The 18,235-nt window shown below is 45.6% G+C and overlaps 1 protein-coding gene across 11 annotated transcripts in view; it reads right to left on the reverse strand.

Moving 5' to 3' along the window:
- The window catches only part of LOC144136475 (rho guanine nucleotide exchange factor 11-like), a 131,878-nt gene that overhangs the window by 58,423 nt on the left and 55,220 nt on the right, over nucleotides 1–18,235 (reverse strand). For all 11 annotated transcript variants that reach the window (XM_077668834.1, XM_077668833.1, XM_077668832.1 and 8 more), the window contains 5 exons: nucleotides 13,732–13,906; nucleotides 13,208–13,334; nucleotides 8,473–8,706; nucleotides 4,208–4,283; nucleotides 1,992–2,049 (listed from right to left, as the gene is read on the reverse strand). In XM_077668834.1, the coding sequence (XP_077524960.1) occupies nucleotides 1,992–2,049; nucleotides 4,208–4,283; nucleotides 8,473–8,706; nucleotides 13,208–13,334; nucleotides 13,732–13,906 (670 nt within the window). The remainder of the gene's footprint in view (nucleotides 1–1,991; nucleotides 2,050–4,207; nucleotides 4,284–8,472; nucleotides 8,707–13,207; nucleotides 13,335–13,731; nucleotides 13,907–18,235) is intronic.

The raw sequence follows: 18,235 nt of genomic DNA on the forward strand, positions 1-18,235 counted from the left end.
ACTAAAACTAATGCTGTTACGCTACTGTTGTGTGCACACTTTCATACTGCCACAAAACGTTTCGTTTGCTTTTCCATGTTCTTTGGTTACCACTGCCAGCACGCGGCCTCATCACTTTGTGCTTGCTCTGCAAGATGTGACTGCTGTGCTCTGGATTTGTCATGGGAATGTGCAGCATTTATATGATGTCCGACACTGTTGTCAGTGTTTCAAATGTGTTAGTTCAAAATTTCGCTATGCTACCGTCTTTAAATCGAGTGCGGCCGAGAGTGATCAACAATCGTTACCCGACATTTGTCAAAAGCACTTGGTGCTTTCGCCACCACTCAGTTCTGTTCTGTTTGTGGCCACAAGTTCACTCAAATAAACAGTTTCTTTTGGAAGCCTTCTGCTGTCTTCCTGACTGCCCAGCCACTGTCACCACCACATGACGATAGACTCGCTGGCATTCTGAGTGACACGTGCCTCCATGATACAGCTATTTCTAACGCATGACAGGTTTTACAGTGGTAGCTCTACAAAGTATTCCTTTCATAGGAGTTTCAATGATAAAGTTTGCATGAAGCACGACCAAGATTGCTCACCGCATCTTTAGTTCTCCATGCAACTAAGGACAGCAGAAGCCAGCACCACGCAGTTACGAGAAGTGTTGCACCAGGTATACGTTCTCACATTTAGTAAGAGAAATGTTTTCTGATAGACGTAAGCTGTTGTTATTATCAACAGCTAATGTAAAACAATTTTTTCACGATTTGCAGAGAGGGAGACTCAAGAAGCTCTCCTTAGCTGCATAGTGCATGAACACAAGGAGTAGTGCGAGATTATCTGACCCTGAACAAGGTAGCTGGTTCGGCACGTTCAACTGTTCTCTGAAGAACACTGCTATGTGTACACACTGCAGGCTCCGCTTGCTCACTTACCGTAAAAACCGGAATATAGGTCGAACTTTTTTTCAAAAAACCATGGTGAAAAGTCGACCCCCGTCTTATATACCGGTCATTGGCGGAAAAAATACGGAAGTCTTGCAACAATGGGTGGCTGAAGTCAACAGCCGCCATCACCATCGCCATCAGCAGCAGTGCCGCCATTTTGCGTTTCAGTAGATGCAAAGCGGAAGCTAACGGCAATTTACCGTCGCCTTCAAGAAAAACACGATTGAGTACGAGGAAGCTCACGGGAACCTGGCGGCACAGCGCGAATTTGGAGTATCCGAAAAGAGCATTCAGTACTGGCGGAGGCAGAAACTGCGTATTACAACTTGCAGCAACCAGAAGAAAACATCATTTCGTGGGCAGACCGTAGTGTATCGAGAATAGGAAGGAAACGTTGCGCTGCGAGCAAGATCGCTGCCTGTGACTGCCGAATGCATCCGCGTGAAAGCGGCAGAGATCGCGCGTGCCTTTAGACACGAGGGCGCAATTCAAAGGCTCGCCATCCTGGTTGCGGCGATTCATGAAGAGGAGGGCTTTGCTCTACGGCGCCGTACTTGCCTGTGCCAGAAACAAACACGCGGGCCGATTGGTGCGCGATATTGTTAAAAAATCTGGCGGGCGTACATACAAGCTGCATTTAAATGAAATTCAATACTGTCACCATTGTGCAACCTCTCGATTCGCATTTGTTTCAAAGGACTTTCCCATTCGGTACTTTTCCCATTGAAAAAGATCTTTTTCATTTTTAGAATTGTTTAGTTAGGGGGTCGACCTATATTCCGGTCCGACCTATAGTCCGGTTTTTACGGTAATAATCTCCAGGAAATGCCAACTCTTTCACACTCATGACACAGCAGCAGCGCTTTGCCAAGTTGAGAAGAATGCTACCATACCCTAAGCTTGCAAACACTTGGCAAAACTCCCTCATCAAGCTGAAGGTGCACCACATTCCATGGTATCTTCCAAGAGGAATAGGAGACAGGATGGATATCACCTTTATTTGCAGGAAATATATTTCAGAAGAGCCTTTCAACCCCCAAAACAAGCCCCACTACTCACCCTTTGTCGAAAGCTTTCTGAGCGTCCCACAGCCGTAGCAGAGCTCTTGCGGGCAGCCCTGCGGGGCGGAGCCAGTTTATATTGTTGTGCATATTATGCTCATTCAGTCACCCTACCCTCCCCATTCTGCACATGAACGCTCTTCTACTGTATTTTGATGCAATGTGGATGCTTGCAACTTGACCTCGAATTGTCAAGGAAACCACTGACCAAGCTAAAACACATGATGGTGTGCATGCATGTGGGGGGGGGCAGGGGTAGAAATGTGTAAGTACTATATTGCGAATAAGAACAAAATTCTTAGGTGCAGTGTATTTAAATTGGCGTGAAACAATGCGCAGTCAACATTTGCTCATCTTATATTGCAGTGATGTGATTGGCTGAAGTCACTTTGGAGCCACTTTTGGGACAGAAAAGAGTGCCGTTTGGAACTGATATATACCGTATTTTATAGTGTATAATTCATTTTTTTAAGGTTTTTTTTTCTTGATGCAACTTATATACAGCGAAAAATGAACAGCCACCATGCGCCTTCTTTTGCAGTTCCTAGTAACTATGTTTGAAAAGAAAATCGATGAGTAAAAGAAAAAAAGAACGGAGTTATACAGTTTTAGCGCAGCGTGATCCGCTTCTGTGGGACCCAACTACACCTGAGCAGTGGCAGGTGTGCGCTCCTCAGGGCCATCTGAGCATTGCGGAGATAGCTCACTGCAGATGTGGTTTACGGTAGTGGAACGCGGATCGTGCTATGGTAAATCTGCATTTTTAAAGTGCTATCCTACAGCTAGAATCCCACAGTCTCGCAAAAACCAGACTGAATGCAGAGGCAGCACGAAATGATCGTCGCTGCCGCATCCAGTCCAGTCACATTCTCTAAAGTTTTGGTTTCAACGTCGCATCCGCACATGTCGTGCGATTGCCTTACTCAAAATGACGCCACCTGCAAGACGGAGAGGCTACGATGCATAACTGAAGTTGCGTGCCTTTGAATACACGCTAGATAACATAATGTGCAGCAGAGAGAGAGTTTGACGTGACTGAAAAAAATTACCTGCGACTATTCACTTTTTTTTGACAGGGCAACGAAGCAAACCCAAAATAGACACCCACTGAGAACTTCGCAGTAGCATGCTGTTTCTCTACTTCGGCCGAGCAAGGGTGTTGTAGTCAACACCGGCACCATCTGTAAATGTTTGTGCCATGCACATTTCCGGGGTCTTACTAGACTAGAAGAAAAGACTAGAAGACTTGAAGAAATCCCTGCATGCTGAAGACCTGGTTTGGTTTAGTTTGTGAGTTTAACGTCCCAAAGCGACTCAGGCTATGAGGGACATGATAATGGAGGGCTCCGGAAATTTCAACCACTTGGAGTTATTTAACGTGCACTGACATCACACAGTACACGGGCCTCTAGCATTGCGCCTCCATTGAAATGAGACTGCCGCAGCTGGGATCGAACCTGTGTCTTTCGGATCAGCAGCCGAGCAGCATAACCACTGAGCCACCATGGTGGCGCGTGCTGCAGGCCTATTTCACTTCTGTTTTCATTAAACAGGTGACAACCCGCATGGCCAGCATGATGCCCAAACACGCATACATATATACTAAAGACTGATTGAAGGATTCTTGGAAAAAATTCGTTTTCCGCTAGTGCTGCCTAACACAGAGGTAGGATAACATGCGGCGCCTGAGAATTTTGTTTGTAAGAAACTACAGTTTTGGCGCAGGCTTGTCGCAGATTACTCATCATTTGTCGTAATGTAGCAGCATGTAGCAAGCTTTGCCTTTTGGCGCAGCTTGGCGCAACTGGCACAGCAATCACATCACTGAAATTGTCACAAAAACATTGAAAAAGCTGAATACATGACGGTGTGCATACGTTCTTATAATAGGGGGAAGGGGAGGTTAGAAATGTGACGGTATTTTGTGAATAAAAATAAAATTCTCAGATGCAGTGTGTTTTTGTTGGCCTAGAACTTACGTGCAGTCAATGTCGTCCTTGATTTATTATGAACTTACACTAGACAAAATTCTATGTGTGCAAGTTGAGGAAGACAAGGCAACACAAAAAACACCACTATCGATTTCCTTTTTGTTCAGCCATCATAAATTCTAGGCAAACCTAACAAATTTTGGATAAATCAAACAACAAAGCTCAGATCAATCAAAGAGGCAAACAAGCGAAATAGGTGAGGTTTAGGGAAGCAGCAACTCACCCTCTGTCAAGCAACTCTGCAGCACCACCCACCGTGGACGCCTCGCACTCATCACCGGTATCTGGACGACCCCGCTCTGCATCAAAAGGGTCACCAATTGCGCAAGGTTTGTTGCTGGGCGAGTTGGTTGGGGTACATCTTGAGAACACAGCGCTTGCAGACAAAGGACCAGAACAAGAAGGACACACACCTGCGCTAACTAACAACTTTTATTTCGGAAGGGGGCCGATCCGCGCCTTTTATACAGAATTGGAGGGAATGATGCGCACGCGCACAACACAGCCAGGTGGGAGCATGGAAAGAGCCAACACATAGACCAACTATTCTTATCGCCACTGATAACCAACAACGCAGCCAAAACAAGCAAGAAAAGAAAAAAGAAAAAAGAAAAAGAAAAAAAGAAAAAGAAAAAAAGAAAAAAGAAAAAAGAAAAAAGAAAAAAGAAAAAAGAAAAGAAGAGAAAGAACCAACGGGGGGAGCAAAGGCAGGGAAAGTAAGAAACAATTCCAAAAAGTACCAAAAGATCCCGAAGAAGCCAACAACCAACACGGCTAAACGACTGACGATGAAAGGTAACAAGATGAAGGCACTAAAAACTGAACAAACAGGCATAAAAGGTGCAGGAAAAACCTGCGGGAGAGTAAAAGATTCGGCACAGCTAAAAGATGACGGAAACTAAAGGCGTTAAAACAGATACAAGCAAAAACCCAAGAAGCCGACGCGAAAGAATACAAGCAGAAAAGGTGGTCACTAAAATATGACATTGAACAGACAACAGATCTCTAAAAACAAGCAAAGAATCGTACAAAACGTGTGGGCGATAAAACATAACAGAGAAGAATACAGAAGAGTTTAAAAAGGAAAACATCGCAAAAAAATCATCACGGAATGAAACGAAAAGAATACACTGAATCAAATCAAAGCAGAGAGGAATGAACACTCTTTGTCTAACAATGCAACTGATGGTGTGCTAACGCACTCATCTTTTAGCTTGGTAATAGTGGCTGCTTCAATGATTTCTCGAGTCAGTTGATTTAAGTTTTTTGCCAAAATATCTGTTTCCTTGAAAGTGGGGGAGACGCGTCGGCAAGGACTGCAATCACGGCAGTGTATGGCCAAATTACCGGACCTTTTATCCTCAGCATTAGCTTTATGCTCCAGTAACCGCTTATTGATACATCGGCCTGTTTGGCCGACGTACTTCCTGCCGCAGGGTAAAGGAAGTCCTGCGCGCACAGTCTTGAAAGCAGTTTCTTTAACCAAGCGCAGAGGCTTCTCAGCTCTGGGTACCCGGCCCTACTCCTATCCTCAGTTGCTCAAAAAATGTTGAAAACGAGGCAAGGAAAGAGCCTAACCTCAAGGGAAGGGCAGAGTCGCAATAAAAAGGTAGCTGTAATCCCCTACATCCACCAACTGTCGCACAACCTAAAAAGAATTGGAAAAAGGGCAGGAGTAGACGTTATTTTCTCTGCTCCTCACCGGCTTTCTAGACTCTGCAGGAAGGTCAACGGCTCTGGGGAAAAAGTTCCAGACTGCACAATTAAGCATCGGGATCCGTTCGTAGCATGCTCGTCGGGTGTCGTCTATTCGATTCCTTTACCCTGCGGCAGGAAGTACGTCGGCCAAACAGGCCGATGTATCAATAAGCGGTTACTGGAGCATAAAGCTAATGCTGAGGATAAAAGGTCCGGTAATTTGGCCATACACTGCCGTGATTGCAGTCCTTGCCGACGCGTCTCCCCCACTTTCAAGGAAACAGATATTTTGGCAAAAAACTTAAATCAACTGACTCGAGAAATCATTGAAGCAGCCACTATTACCAAGCTAAAAGATGAGTGCGTTAGCACACCATCAGTTGCATTGTTAGACAAAGAGTGTTCATTCCTCTCTGCTTTGATTTGATTCAGTGTATTCTTTTCGTTTCATTCCGTGATGATTTTTTTGCGATGTTTTCCTTTTTAAACTCTTCTGTATTCTTCTCTGTTATGTTTTATCGCCCACACGTTTTGTACGATTCTTTGCTTGTTTTTAGAGATCTGTTGTCTGTTCAATGTCATATTTTAGTGACCACCTTTTCTGCTTGTATTCTTTCGCGTCGGCTTCTTGGGTTTTTGCTTGTATCTGTTTTAACGCCTTTAGTTTCCGTCATCTTTTAGCTGTGCCGAATCTTTTACTCTCCCGCAGGTTTTTCCTGCACCTTTTATGCCTGTTTGTTCAGTTTTTAGTGCCTTCATCTTGTTACCTTTCATCGTCAGTCGTTTAGCCGTGTTGGTTGTTGGCTTCTTCGGGATCTTTTGGTACTTTTTGGAATTGTTTCTTACTTTCCCTGCCTTTGCTCCCCCCGTTGGTTCTTTCTCTTCTTTTCTTTTTTCTTTTTTTCTTTTTTCTTTTCTTGCTTGTTTTGGCTGCGTTGTTGGTTATCAGTGGCGATAAGAATAGTTGGTCTATGTGTTGGCTCTTTCCATGCTCCCACCTGGCTGTGTTGTGCGCGTGCGCATCATTCCCTCCAATTCTGTATAAAAGGCGCGGATCGGCCCCCTTCCGAAATAAAAGTTGTTAGTTAGCGCAGGTGTGTGTCCTTCTTGTTCTGGTCCTTTGTCTGCAAGCGCTGTGTTCTCAAGATGTCACCAATTGCACCATCTTGCATCAGTCGGTGCCACAGAGAAGCACTGGTGAGTGCTGCTTTTAATGTCTAGGATGTGGGATCACTACTGTTCTTCTTGGCACAAATACATAAGCGTGGACAACTTGCATAGAGAATACATGCTACTTCTAAATATCTGCTAAACCACTAACCACAGTCACCGACCAAAAATTCTGACCAGGTTTTTCAGACATGCTTGACTATTCAGACTTTTTTGCAGCACCGCGACATGGCCCATAGATTCAATGTGTAAGAGCACCTGAAATTTTGGAAACACCGCAACTGATTACTCGATTTTTTTAACCTTGTTCGCACTCGACACCGAAACCCAAGCCGCCGTATGTGTACAGTGGAACATTGTTAATTCAAACTGCAAAGAAGATCGAAAACTTGATAAAACAAAATGAAATTCCAAGCTAAAAGAGAGCCTCTTAAATGGCGGGGCTGATATTTTAAACGAGTCGGCTCATTGCGCCCACATGTTTTTGAATTCGTACCATTCATGGTCATCGTCTACCAGATAAACTTGAACAGTAGTCGCAGTTCGCGGAATTCATTTATGCCAAGTCTTCCGACCCGAATACAGGAAGAGGTAGCAGTGAAGTGCATAGGAGGTATATGATTTCATGGAGACAGCGAGCGGGGAAGAAAATTTTGGTGCATTTCAGAGTGAGATGAGCGCACCAGCGGCGAAATGCACCACAACCTCACTTTTCTATCGTAAAACTGTCGACTGATGTTCTGATGACAGGCAAGACGCCTCTCATTACACGCAAGCCACCGAAGAATGCATACTGCCAGCTACAATGCCGATTTTGGCTCTAGTCGCTAGGCCTAATTATGAAGGCCAACACCTACGGACCACTTGCTTCGGCCATCTGTTGGTTCTTATCATTTCATCAGTTTCGTGTTCTCATACCAGGCCCTTCGTGCTGTGGGCGCAGTGCAGTTAGTTCTCACAACGGCAGGTTTGCTTCCGCATCTAGACTTTGTCCCAACCCGTGCATTGGTTAGCGATATGGTGAAGGCAGTACTATAGCCATTTTATGTCTAGCTCGTGAAACCGGTCGCCGCCTGTCATCTGGGTACAAAATGTACGGCGAGATTTAGTCATGAAAAGTTTCAGAATGTGCATAAAGCTACTGACCCTTTCGTCTGGCATATTGGCGATAAGTTAAAAGTGATTTTTTTGGACGTTTTTGCAGTCTCTAGAGAGCCCGAAAAATTGGTCGTCGACTCTAAATGGATACAGTCGATCCTGATAGATGAGGTGCAGAAGTTTTGCCAAACGAGAAAAGGAAGCAACATCGAATTAAGGCAAGTGGCACAACATATGACAGATCAGAGCTAAAGTAGTCACGACTAGTTCGATATATCGATATTTCAAAGGATAAAAAACAGTAGTAGATACTGACTGCAATACGAGGCGAATTTGGGGCAGGACATGTCTTGCATTGGACAACCAACAGATCATAACACTGACTGAGTGGTTACCAGGAGGAATAGGAACTGCAGTCAGGGTTGGCAAAGATTTCGATGAGGGATGCATAGGGTGGAAACAGCTGGTACAGGAAAGGTGTTAATGGAGGCGGCTGATGACGACTGTGAAGGATATGCTTACCAGAAGAGTCCAGGGGCAGGGCGTGGTCAAGGGAGCCGCTCCAGTCTTCCACTGAGTGCTGGGTGCCACGGCGGGCGTTTGGGCGACGGGCCTTGGTCTTGATGCCCTCAATGAGGCCCACGCCAGACATGCGGTGGTTCTTCTTGCCCTTTTCCTTCTTGTGCCGCATCAGCGACCCAATACACTGCTCCTCCACAACCCGCACGCAGGTCTTGTGAATGTTCATCTCGCAGTCTGCAGACAAGCATTGTGGGCTAGCAGTCAACACATGCACTTATTTTACCGCATAAACTCGTGTAAGGCCCGCACTTTTTATTTTAAATTTGGGTGTGAATTTTGAAGGTGCGGCCCTTACACAAATGAAAACAAAACATAGAATCGTATTTTTTTCTCAATTATCTAGATCAAGACAGAAAGTGTGGGCCATACAAGGGTGCGGCTCTTACATGAGATCATATGGTAATTAGATGTGTGCAAATACTGAATTTTTGAACATGAATTAAATACAAATGTAAAGAAAAAAAAACGCGTTCGAATGTCAAGTCAAATACCCGCTCAGTATGAAAAAAATTTCAAAAATGGCATTATGTGCACGTCTGAGGTGCATGGGCTGCAATGCACTATGCAAGAGGGGGGATGCGAGATTTTTACATAATCGTTTGCCTTGCCACTAACACCTTGATTCAGGCACCACACTTCGGGAGCTCCATGTGAAATTTAACGAGTTGGCTTTCCTGCACATCACAACTGGCCAAAACGAGGTGGCAGAGCTGATGCTATTAAGAGCTGTGAAGGCAGCAGGGCAGGCCCCATGTGCGTGGGCATTAAGTATGGCACACAGTAGTGAAGGATCAGTCAAAAATCGCATGTTTTCGAATTGCGATTGTAAGTGGGTGGTCGGCCATCTTGAGTTCATGTGAGAAAGCCCACTTGCAGCATTCTGCATAAAAGCCAAGCCTAGCAACGCCCAAATGTGACCATTCCATACAACAAACAAAGGAGAAGATTGATTTAGGACAGCTTAACATCCCAAAGCAACTCAGGCTATGAGGGACGCCGTAGTGAAGGGATACGGAAATTTGGACCACCTGGGGTTCTTTAACATGTACTGACATCGCACAGTACAAAACGAAGGAGAAGAAAGCAAAGATGTCATATTTATGCGTTTTTCTGACACTTTAAACCCGATCTTCAGGTAATCTGCCCAGATAGTGTGGTTTTGCAATAGTGGGATTAATGAAAGTCGGCAGTATTCAGTTGCTGCCGAATATTTGGAGAATTTGTAACATTCATATAATAAAGTTTGCTCTCTAAATAAAGTTTTTCTCTCTCTATTCTCTGTAAGATTCATAAATTTTCGAATACCAATTTCTTGAATCGAATATGTTTGTTATTCAGCTCATATTCGATTTGCATTCAGAATTTCAAATATTCACACAACCCTAATTTTAATGCACAAGCTGCCTGTAACCCCCACCTCAGCCGCATTGAGCACAAGTTGCAAGTGCAGTCATCTGTGCGTAATGCTTTCTTGAGCTATCTACACGCCATCAGGCAAGGGCATATGCAAAATTGTAAGCGCACATCAACACCTTTAGCCCCACGTTAGTGACACCATCATGAGATGTGGAAGCCACTACTTAGCCGGGCACCATGTGAGAGCATGAGAACGCTGTTTTATCACCTTGTATTTCCATTTGCCTCTCACTGCCGGATTTGCGATTGTATAGTTCAGAGTTTATTGCCTTGAGCTGCGCATGCACTGTCATGCCATCATGCGGGGAACTACGTAACGTGTGTCTTAGATGGGGGTGGGCTAGGTCTTGGGCTCAGGCTTGGGCTCGGGCAGGGTGGGGGGGGGGGGGATCCATCGACCTATATTTGGAGTAAACTTTTCTTTGGCCAGCAAAGGGCGCAAGTGTGCGGTCGACTTATATGCGGCTGTGTGCCGTATACATTAAGTGGTATGACCTCTGTAGTTTTTTAGGACGTGCTTACAAAATTTCTACGTAATTTGCACACCCCCTTTTTTTTTTCAAGCTTTAATTTTACAAAAAAAAAAAAGACGTGTTCAAATTATGCAAGTAAATACGGTAATTCTGCCTAAAATTTGTTCACTATGCCTTCACTGTTACTACTATAGCAATTCTTCCTCCATATACAGGTTCTCACCTCCACTAACATAGCATAGTACAGTTGTCATAGGTATTTTATTTCTCAAAGGTATTTTCCTTTAAGTTTTTGATCATTGCATTTTAAAATGTGGCTGCAGTAGCCTCGTGTAAGCCAGCAGTGGGTGGGTACGTCACATGCCTAATGTCAACAGTGGCATATGAAGAACTGGCCTATCAGCCTTTAATAACGTGCTTTGCTGTTTTGCCTCGTGTGTGACCACTACCAGCAAGCTATTGCTGCATGAGTTGAAACTGTCATCTCAGCCTGACAAGTGACAGCACATATTTTAATCACAGGACCTCAGGAACACCTGCAGTGCTGTAAGTCAACTTGTCTGGCAAGTACAGAGACTTTCTCCGTTACAGTGACTGTTAGTAAGTATACTGTTACACTGTGACACATAAAAAGACCACTCATTTTACTTACTGCCCTCACTTATTAATACGTACAGTCCACAGTTTTCAGGCACAATGCATTAAATACTGGATGCAACAGATGACTTGCCACATTCAAGAACAATCAGGTAGTAAGATTGCTCCACGCGAAATCTCACCATGCAACTATTTCCTACAACAAACTTTGCCGAAAGCCAAGTTATCACACCGCAAGGGGAAAAGAAGTTGTGTCAAAAATGAAGCTTCTGAATTGACCAGCCATGGCTAGAACACATCTTCTAGCAGATTACAAAACTGCTTAAGGGCTGGATTCTTTCACATGGTTCACTGAACATAACCTGGCAGAAACTCTGACTTGCCTTCAACTAAAGCTTGCTTTAATTGAACTAAACCACTGCTATAAAACATGACAGGCAGGCTATTCAGTCATTCCAGCTCCTATAGGTGGCGCGGCGGCTGTACGACATGGCGGACGAGGCGGTGATGCCATAATGTGCATCTCTACAGAAGCAAAGCAGATTCTTGACGTTGTGGCACCTTTCGTGTGACTTTTAGAGTCTAGATAAGCAGCAGTAAATGATTGTCGGTTATTAATAAGATCCTGTGCTTACGTCTGGCTGCATTACAGGCTCGAAATAAATTTTTATCGATATGAGCATGGAATCGCCAGTTCGCAAGTGCTGCAAAAACTCCGTCGGCGTTGAAACTTGAGAAATCGGCATAGTAATGTGCGGCAAGCACTCACCCGAAAGCGGAAAGAAACTACTTTAATGACCCAGACAGCCTGATGCTATTTTTGGTGCTTACACGAGAGCGGCCCCTATCCGCTTAAATACGGTATGTGTATTGGTTGCGCGCTGATCTTATAAGGACACGTTTGAAAAGAAAATCAGAGAATACCCTTTTATGCCCTGAGGCAATAAACATCGCTTAGGAAAATTACAACAGAGATCAAAATAAACTTTTTAATGTTGGGCTGCATCAAACAAGCCAGAAAGATCAAAACCCTTGAGCCTGCAATTTCGACTCGTGATTGGCTGCTTGTTTAGGTAAACAGAAAATTTTACGAGTGATCTACATTTTCTCATGGAGGAATTCTGTTCGGTGCTCGTGAATGTGGGCAGAGCTTTATTGCGGACTTAATTCTAGCGTACGTTGGTCGCATATATGCTGTAATAGAAGAGGCAATGTAGCTGTTGTTTGACACGGCAGCCAAGGGGTCATTCGAGCTTTATAAGTGTCGAAATTAGCACTCAAAATGTGTTTTTTGACTAACGGGGGAAAACGCTGTGATCGAGTGAGCAGACAACAGTTGCCAAGAAACATTTGCGGTTATTCATCCACTTTGCGCATTACGTCTGAGAACTGAATGTACAAGTGTGGAGTTCTTGCCATTCATATCGCCACTTAGCAGTCACGTTGTAGCCGGAAAGCCGTGTTTGATCTAGACCAGAATGGACTTAAGCATGATGAAAAATCACTATTTGCTGCAAACGTCCGCCTTAAAATATAGCCAATATACTTCATATCAGCTCAGTGTTTAAGCACTGCACTGCATTCATGCAGCTGTAATAGGCTACGTTGGTCGCATGATCAAAACACCGAATAGGAATGCATTGACGACACGGTGTCGTGGCGTCAACAGAGTATGTCGCTGAGGAACAAGCGGGTCATTGGGCTGAAACTCATTACCAACCTGCAGAATGAACTTAATCACTGCTTTTTGAACTGTTTATGTATTTGGCAAAAACGACATGTTTGCTGTTTGGAATGTTCGCACATCGTAGAATAACAGAATATGCTCATTTTTTACGCGTATCTTACGCTGCAAACCACTGCGATTGCACGCGCAGCGCTGAGCGATCACCAGCTCGCCGCTTCAGGAAGAGGCCGTGTGGCGCCGCCACCGTCGCTGGAACGACCGAATAGTGGTGGAAAGGATGTAACAGTGCTGAGACTACGCTGTTACATCTTTTCCGTCAACATGTAGCAACCAGCCCCGAACAGCCCTCTTCTAGGCTATAGTGCAAGACAATAAGAACAGAAAGAGCACACAAGCATAAACTAGCCCTCTATGCCTGCTAGGGTATGCAGCGATAGATTTACCGATCACAACACGCGGCTTCGAGGGGGCACTAATGGGGAGAAAGAGGAGCAGCCCTCACTGGAGCACTGGTAGCCCTGGTCACCAACACCCCAGATGATGTGCTGGCAGTGGTTGCAGTAGGTGACACAGTGGTACTGCTGAGACTGGAAGTGGTGGCCCCGGGTGTGGATAGTCTGGAAGGCGAACTGCAACACAAGAGGCGTGTCACAAGCTCAGCCTTCTCCGGCGATAACATCAACCACATGGTGTCACCACCAGGCACCATGAGCAGTTTACATTGAAACCAGATGAGAAAGAAAAAAAAACTCACAGGGTGCACACATTTTTATTCTAACTATCGATCACTTCACAGTTCATCTCCATGGCTAAACTTGCATGAAAGCAGATAGATTCTTGAGAAAGCAGCTAGGAAGAGGCCTTAGCTCTGACAGGCTTACTTGAACAAGACGAATGTTCTCCCTTGAGAACGTCAGACTCAATGAAATATAACTACTGCCACTTAAGGGAACAGTGACATTATACATCTTTAGCAATCGAACTCTCCCAACCAAGCTAACGTGCAAATGTAGCCAGTGACCCTACCTTCCTGTTGCGAGGAAAAAACTTGAGGCGTGACTTCTCCCGTGCCACAAATGTGGGGAAGCGTTCCATAAGTGCCACAGCATTGGGTGTCTTGACCCCAAAGCTCTTCAGCACTGTGGCCAGTGCAGATGCCAGTGCCGACTTGTAGTCTGTCAAATTCTCCGGGTCTTCCTTCCTACAACAAAAACCAACACTCCTAGCAGCAGGTGTGACAGCATAAAGTGAAGATAACTTACAGTGTGGTACTGGATATAAGGCAGTTTTTGCCGGCACTGCTTAATACAGTAGAACCCCTCTATAGTAAAGTAGCTCAGACCAGCAAAAATCTTTACTATATCACGGTCTTTTCTATATCAGTTGTTGGTCATGGCATGGCTCTGACTATACTGTCTGGCTGTTTACTAAGCACGAAGTGTTGGTTTATAAAAGAAACACTTAGAAATGCCTTACATCCTGCTCTTATTCTTCCTTTGCACAATAATTATTTGCTTTCAGTTATCACATGTTATCACGTTTTCGGCTTGGTTTATGCATCCTGTGGAAGTACTGCAAATTTGCACAATACAATCGGCTATGAATGTAATGCCAGTTTGATTCCGTGTGAAAATCAAAGCTTTGCATGATCAAGGCGTCGTCTTCCGTGGCCTCAGCGTCATTTAAAAAGTAGTAGTCAAGAAACGCGCGCGACACTGTGAAGCGCGGCAAAACCGCCTACGCAGTGCTGCCACGCCTCCGCTTCTTGCTGCCGCTTCCTCGTGCTTCGTGCTACCGTGCTGCGAACGCCCGCCATTTTCTTCCTTTTCTAGCCCTCACTGCACTTTTGCTGACTTTCCTTTCTTAGCGACTCGCGCCGCCTCCTTTCGACGTTCAGAGACAGCTTTACTTTTTCCGTGCACGCCGCACGTTTTGCCTCACGGACTTCAAAAAGTTGGCTTCTCCGCGCGGCTTTCGAGCTTGGCGGTGAAGCCACCTTAATGAGCGCCGTTTTATTGTATTTGATATTTACAGGCCTCGCGACCCTAGACTTTGCGCGTGCCGCGATGTCATTATTCCACGGAAAGTACATTGCCACAACCAGATGCTCTTTACTATAACCGTTTCTTCGAAAAAAAAATCTACTACATTATAACAGAAAAAAAATGTACAGTCATCTATGGAAGACAAAATGGGACCGCAGCTTCACTTAACTATATCCGGGTTTTTACTATACCCAAGTTTACTATAGCGAGGTTCTACTGTAGCGGGGTTCTGCTGTATGCAGTCTTGGAATCTGCTCGGTGACCGAGCAGAACAGGAGGTGCGCTTTCCTGCGTGACACTGGCGGATTTTGAGGCGTGCTATCGGTTACTCAGCGAAGCAAACAAAACAAAAAATTACGCAGCGATCGATGGTTGATCCAACAGAAATGCGAGAGCATGAATCGTTTACATAATCACTGACACTCCACTGCTTAAGTTATGCTTTCTCGATTTCGGTTTGCAATTCACATACAGACTGCCTTCATCAGTCAAAGACACTAGTACTTAAAGCATGTTGTCTTCCGTAATCACCCAATTGATTACACTGCCACTTCTTGAAAGAACAGCCGTCATCAGATTGTCGGCACCACACATACATCTACCCCTCACTCCATTCAGCGATGAAATTGCTTTTATCACACTCTTCAACGGTCGTGCTGCATGCAGTATGCTAAATCTAATCTAAACATGCAGTGGACTTAATGGGTTGGTTTTTGTCCAGTGATAAATAAAGTGTTTTTGAAAAGGAAGCTACTGATCTGGCATTTATTTTGACATCAATAAAAAAAGTTTTTGTTAAACTGCGGTACCTCTTATAGTGTGGATTCTCGCGGCCCTCGCAACATACATTATGAATGGTCTACACTGCACTATAGTGCTTCACAAGAACGAACATTAGGTAATGCAGCACACATGAAGTGCAATGGAGCCTAATACAAAAGCAATTAGTACTGCCAAGATATATGTAAGCTTCATTTTTTTTATTACAAGCCAGACAGTGTGAATTGTGACTGCAGTTAAACCTGGATGTAACGAATCTGCATGTAGCGAATTCCTCAATATTACAGTTTCTCAATTTCCCAATGCTGCCCCCAATGAAGCTTATGTATTTGTGAACTCCATGTAACGAAGATGTTGCAGTGGTTTACCTTGATAAAGCGAACTCACTACACTGAATCTGCTAGATGGTGCTGCATCACTTGAAATTTGGCCAAATGACTCAAGTTTCATGATTATAAAACGCAAACCATCATGAGAAGTTTGTTTACAAGCGCACCAAGCAAATGCAATTGACACAAACAGGCTCCTCCCATCTCTGGCATCCTATAAACACACAAGCTCCAACGCTTCTCTGAATTACCGTATTTATATGATTGTAAGTCGACCTATTTTTCAAATTTTGAAAATCTGAAGTGGGGGGGGGGGGGGGGGGGGGTTGACTTACAATTGAAATGAAAGCATTGCACTATAAGTAAAGGCGAGACAAACGAGATATCGGGCATGCTACAGCATGGTTGCATTTTTGCTGCGCGGCTCCAACGCATCGCTCTTGGTGCTGGCCTTGAGCACCTGCTATGTCAACGCGCAGAGCTGGCATCCCCTCCCCGCGCGGGCGGCGGCCGATGGCAGCTATCGATAAGCAGCAAACTGGCACCCCACACTCCTCACATGTGGCTGCTGACTGCAGTTGCTGATAAGCAGTGGCAGCCAAGATAGCGCAATCGCATTCTACAGGAGGCTCAAGCGCCCAACAAGTTTTCTTTTTCACTTTCAAATGCGCGCTCGGGTGCTCAAGGGAGCATTGTAGTTGATGGAAGGTCCACTGTTCCAATTGAGGCAGCACCCCTCACTCGGAATGGCAGCGGTACTGAGGAGTGTCGGTAGCCGACGGAAGAGCCGACGTCATTCACACATAGTTTCTTTGGCTCTGACGCATTTGACTACTGCCGGCCTGGTTTCGCAAGTTTTTAATGTAGTGCTTCGTCAGTCGTCATTTGTGCTCCAGGTCCGGCAAGCGACTGGCGCTTGTTCACGGCTACATTCAAGATGGCTGCCATTCTTTACGCCGAAGAAACGAACAGCTACGCCCCGAGCGCAAGTTCGACGTTTTCAACGGGTGATACAGTGAAAGCTCGTTAATTCACAACTCGTTAATTCGAAATTTTGGATAATTCGAAATAGTCATCGTGGTCCGGTCCGCAGTGCATAGAAGTCTATGCGCGTAACAGTTCGTTAATTCACTCAAAAATTGGCGCCGCCACCCATAATTCGAACTGCGCGCCGCCAAGCGCCGCTGTTGAAAACCATCGTTGGAAGCTTTCACGCAGAACGATAGATGGCACAACCATCGGAGCGTCGCTAGGGTGCTGGAACAAGTACTAACCAGTCTTTCCTGCCGTGACTGCTTCGAGGAACGACGTTTTAGTGTTTTAGCCCTCGTTTTGCACGCCGCTTGCTGTGAGCTTGTGTCCGCGAGATGTGTTCGTGTGGGAAATACTGCGCCAAGACGGTGAAGGAGAAAGTGGCGATTTTACGCGAGGTGGACGAACGGAAGGCCAGCAAAGTGGAAATCGCGAAAAAGCACGGGATTCCACCAAGCTCGTTGTCGACCTACGTCCGAAATAGGAAGGCCATCGAGGATGCCTACGAAGTCGAAGATTTCGCCAGCAACAGAAAAAGGCTCTGATTAGCCAAGTACAGTAGAACCCCGCTGTTACGTCCCTCACTGCTGCGTTTTCCCGGCTGTTACGTCGTTTTCGTCCGGTCCCGGCATAGCTCCCATAGGATCCAATGTATTGGGTACCCCGCTGTTACGTTGTAGCTGTGAAAACATTCACGCATGATACGTCGCAACCTAACACCCCGAACCCGGCCGGGCAACGCGCGGCAACCGCCATTTTGACGAGTCTTGGCCAGGCTTGGCTACAGAATTGGCTACAAGACCATGGCCTCCGAGATACACCCTTGCACGCGCGGGGTAATCTCGGAGGCCATAAAAAGCCGCACGCGAGTTGGAGAGATTGCCACTAGATGGCCACTGCCTCGTCAGCCGAAGCGAGTAAAACCCGCGGTCCCGCAGCAATCCAGTCTTTCTTGTTTGTACGGTTCAACCCATCCGAGTCGTCCGTGTCCTTCCGTCAACAGCTACGCTGCCTACGCCTCGTCAGGCCTCGCTAATCCAGTCTTTCTTGTTTGTGCGGTTCAACCCATCCGAGTCGTCCGTGTCCTCCAGTCAACACCTATGCTGCCTACGCCTCGTCAAGCCTCGCTAACACCGCGAGCGATTTGTCGTCCTTTGATGGGGTCGCGCAAGCGCAAGGCGCTTTCCTTCGAGGAAAAGCTGGATGTTCTCAACGCAGTCGACAGGCAGCCAGCGCGGAAAAGAGTCGACATCGCCAAGGATCTTGGTCTGCCACCCTCGACGCTTAACAGCATCGTCTCGAAGCATGCCGAGATACAAGGGAATGCCGCGCTCTTCGGCCCGA

The sequence above is a fragment of the Amblyomma americanum genome, chromosome 6, assembly GCF_052857255.1.
Source record: "Amblyomma americanum isolate KBUSLIRL-KWMA chromosome 6, ASM5285725v1, whole genome shotgun sequence".
Classification (NCBI taxonomy): Eukaryota; Metazoa; Arthropoda; class Arachnida; order Ixodida; family Ixodidae; genus Amblyomma; species Amblyomma americanum.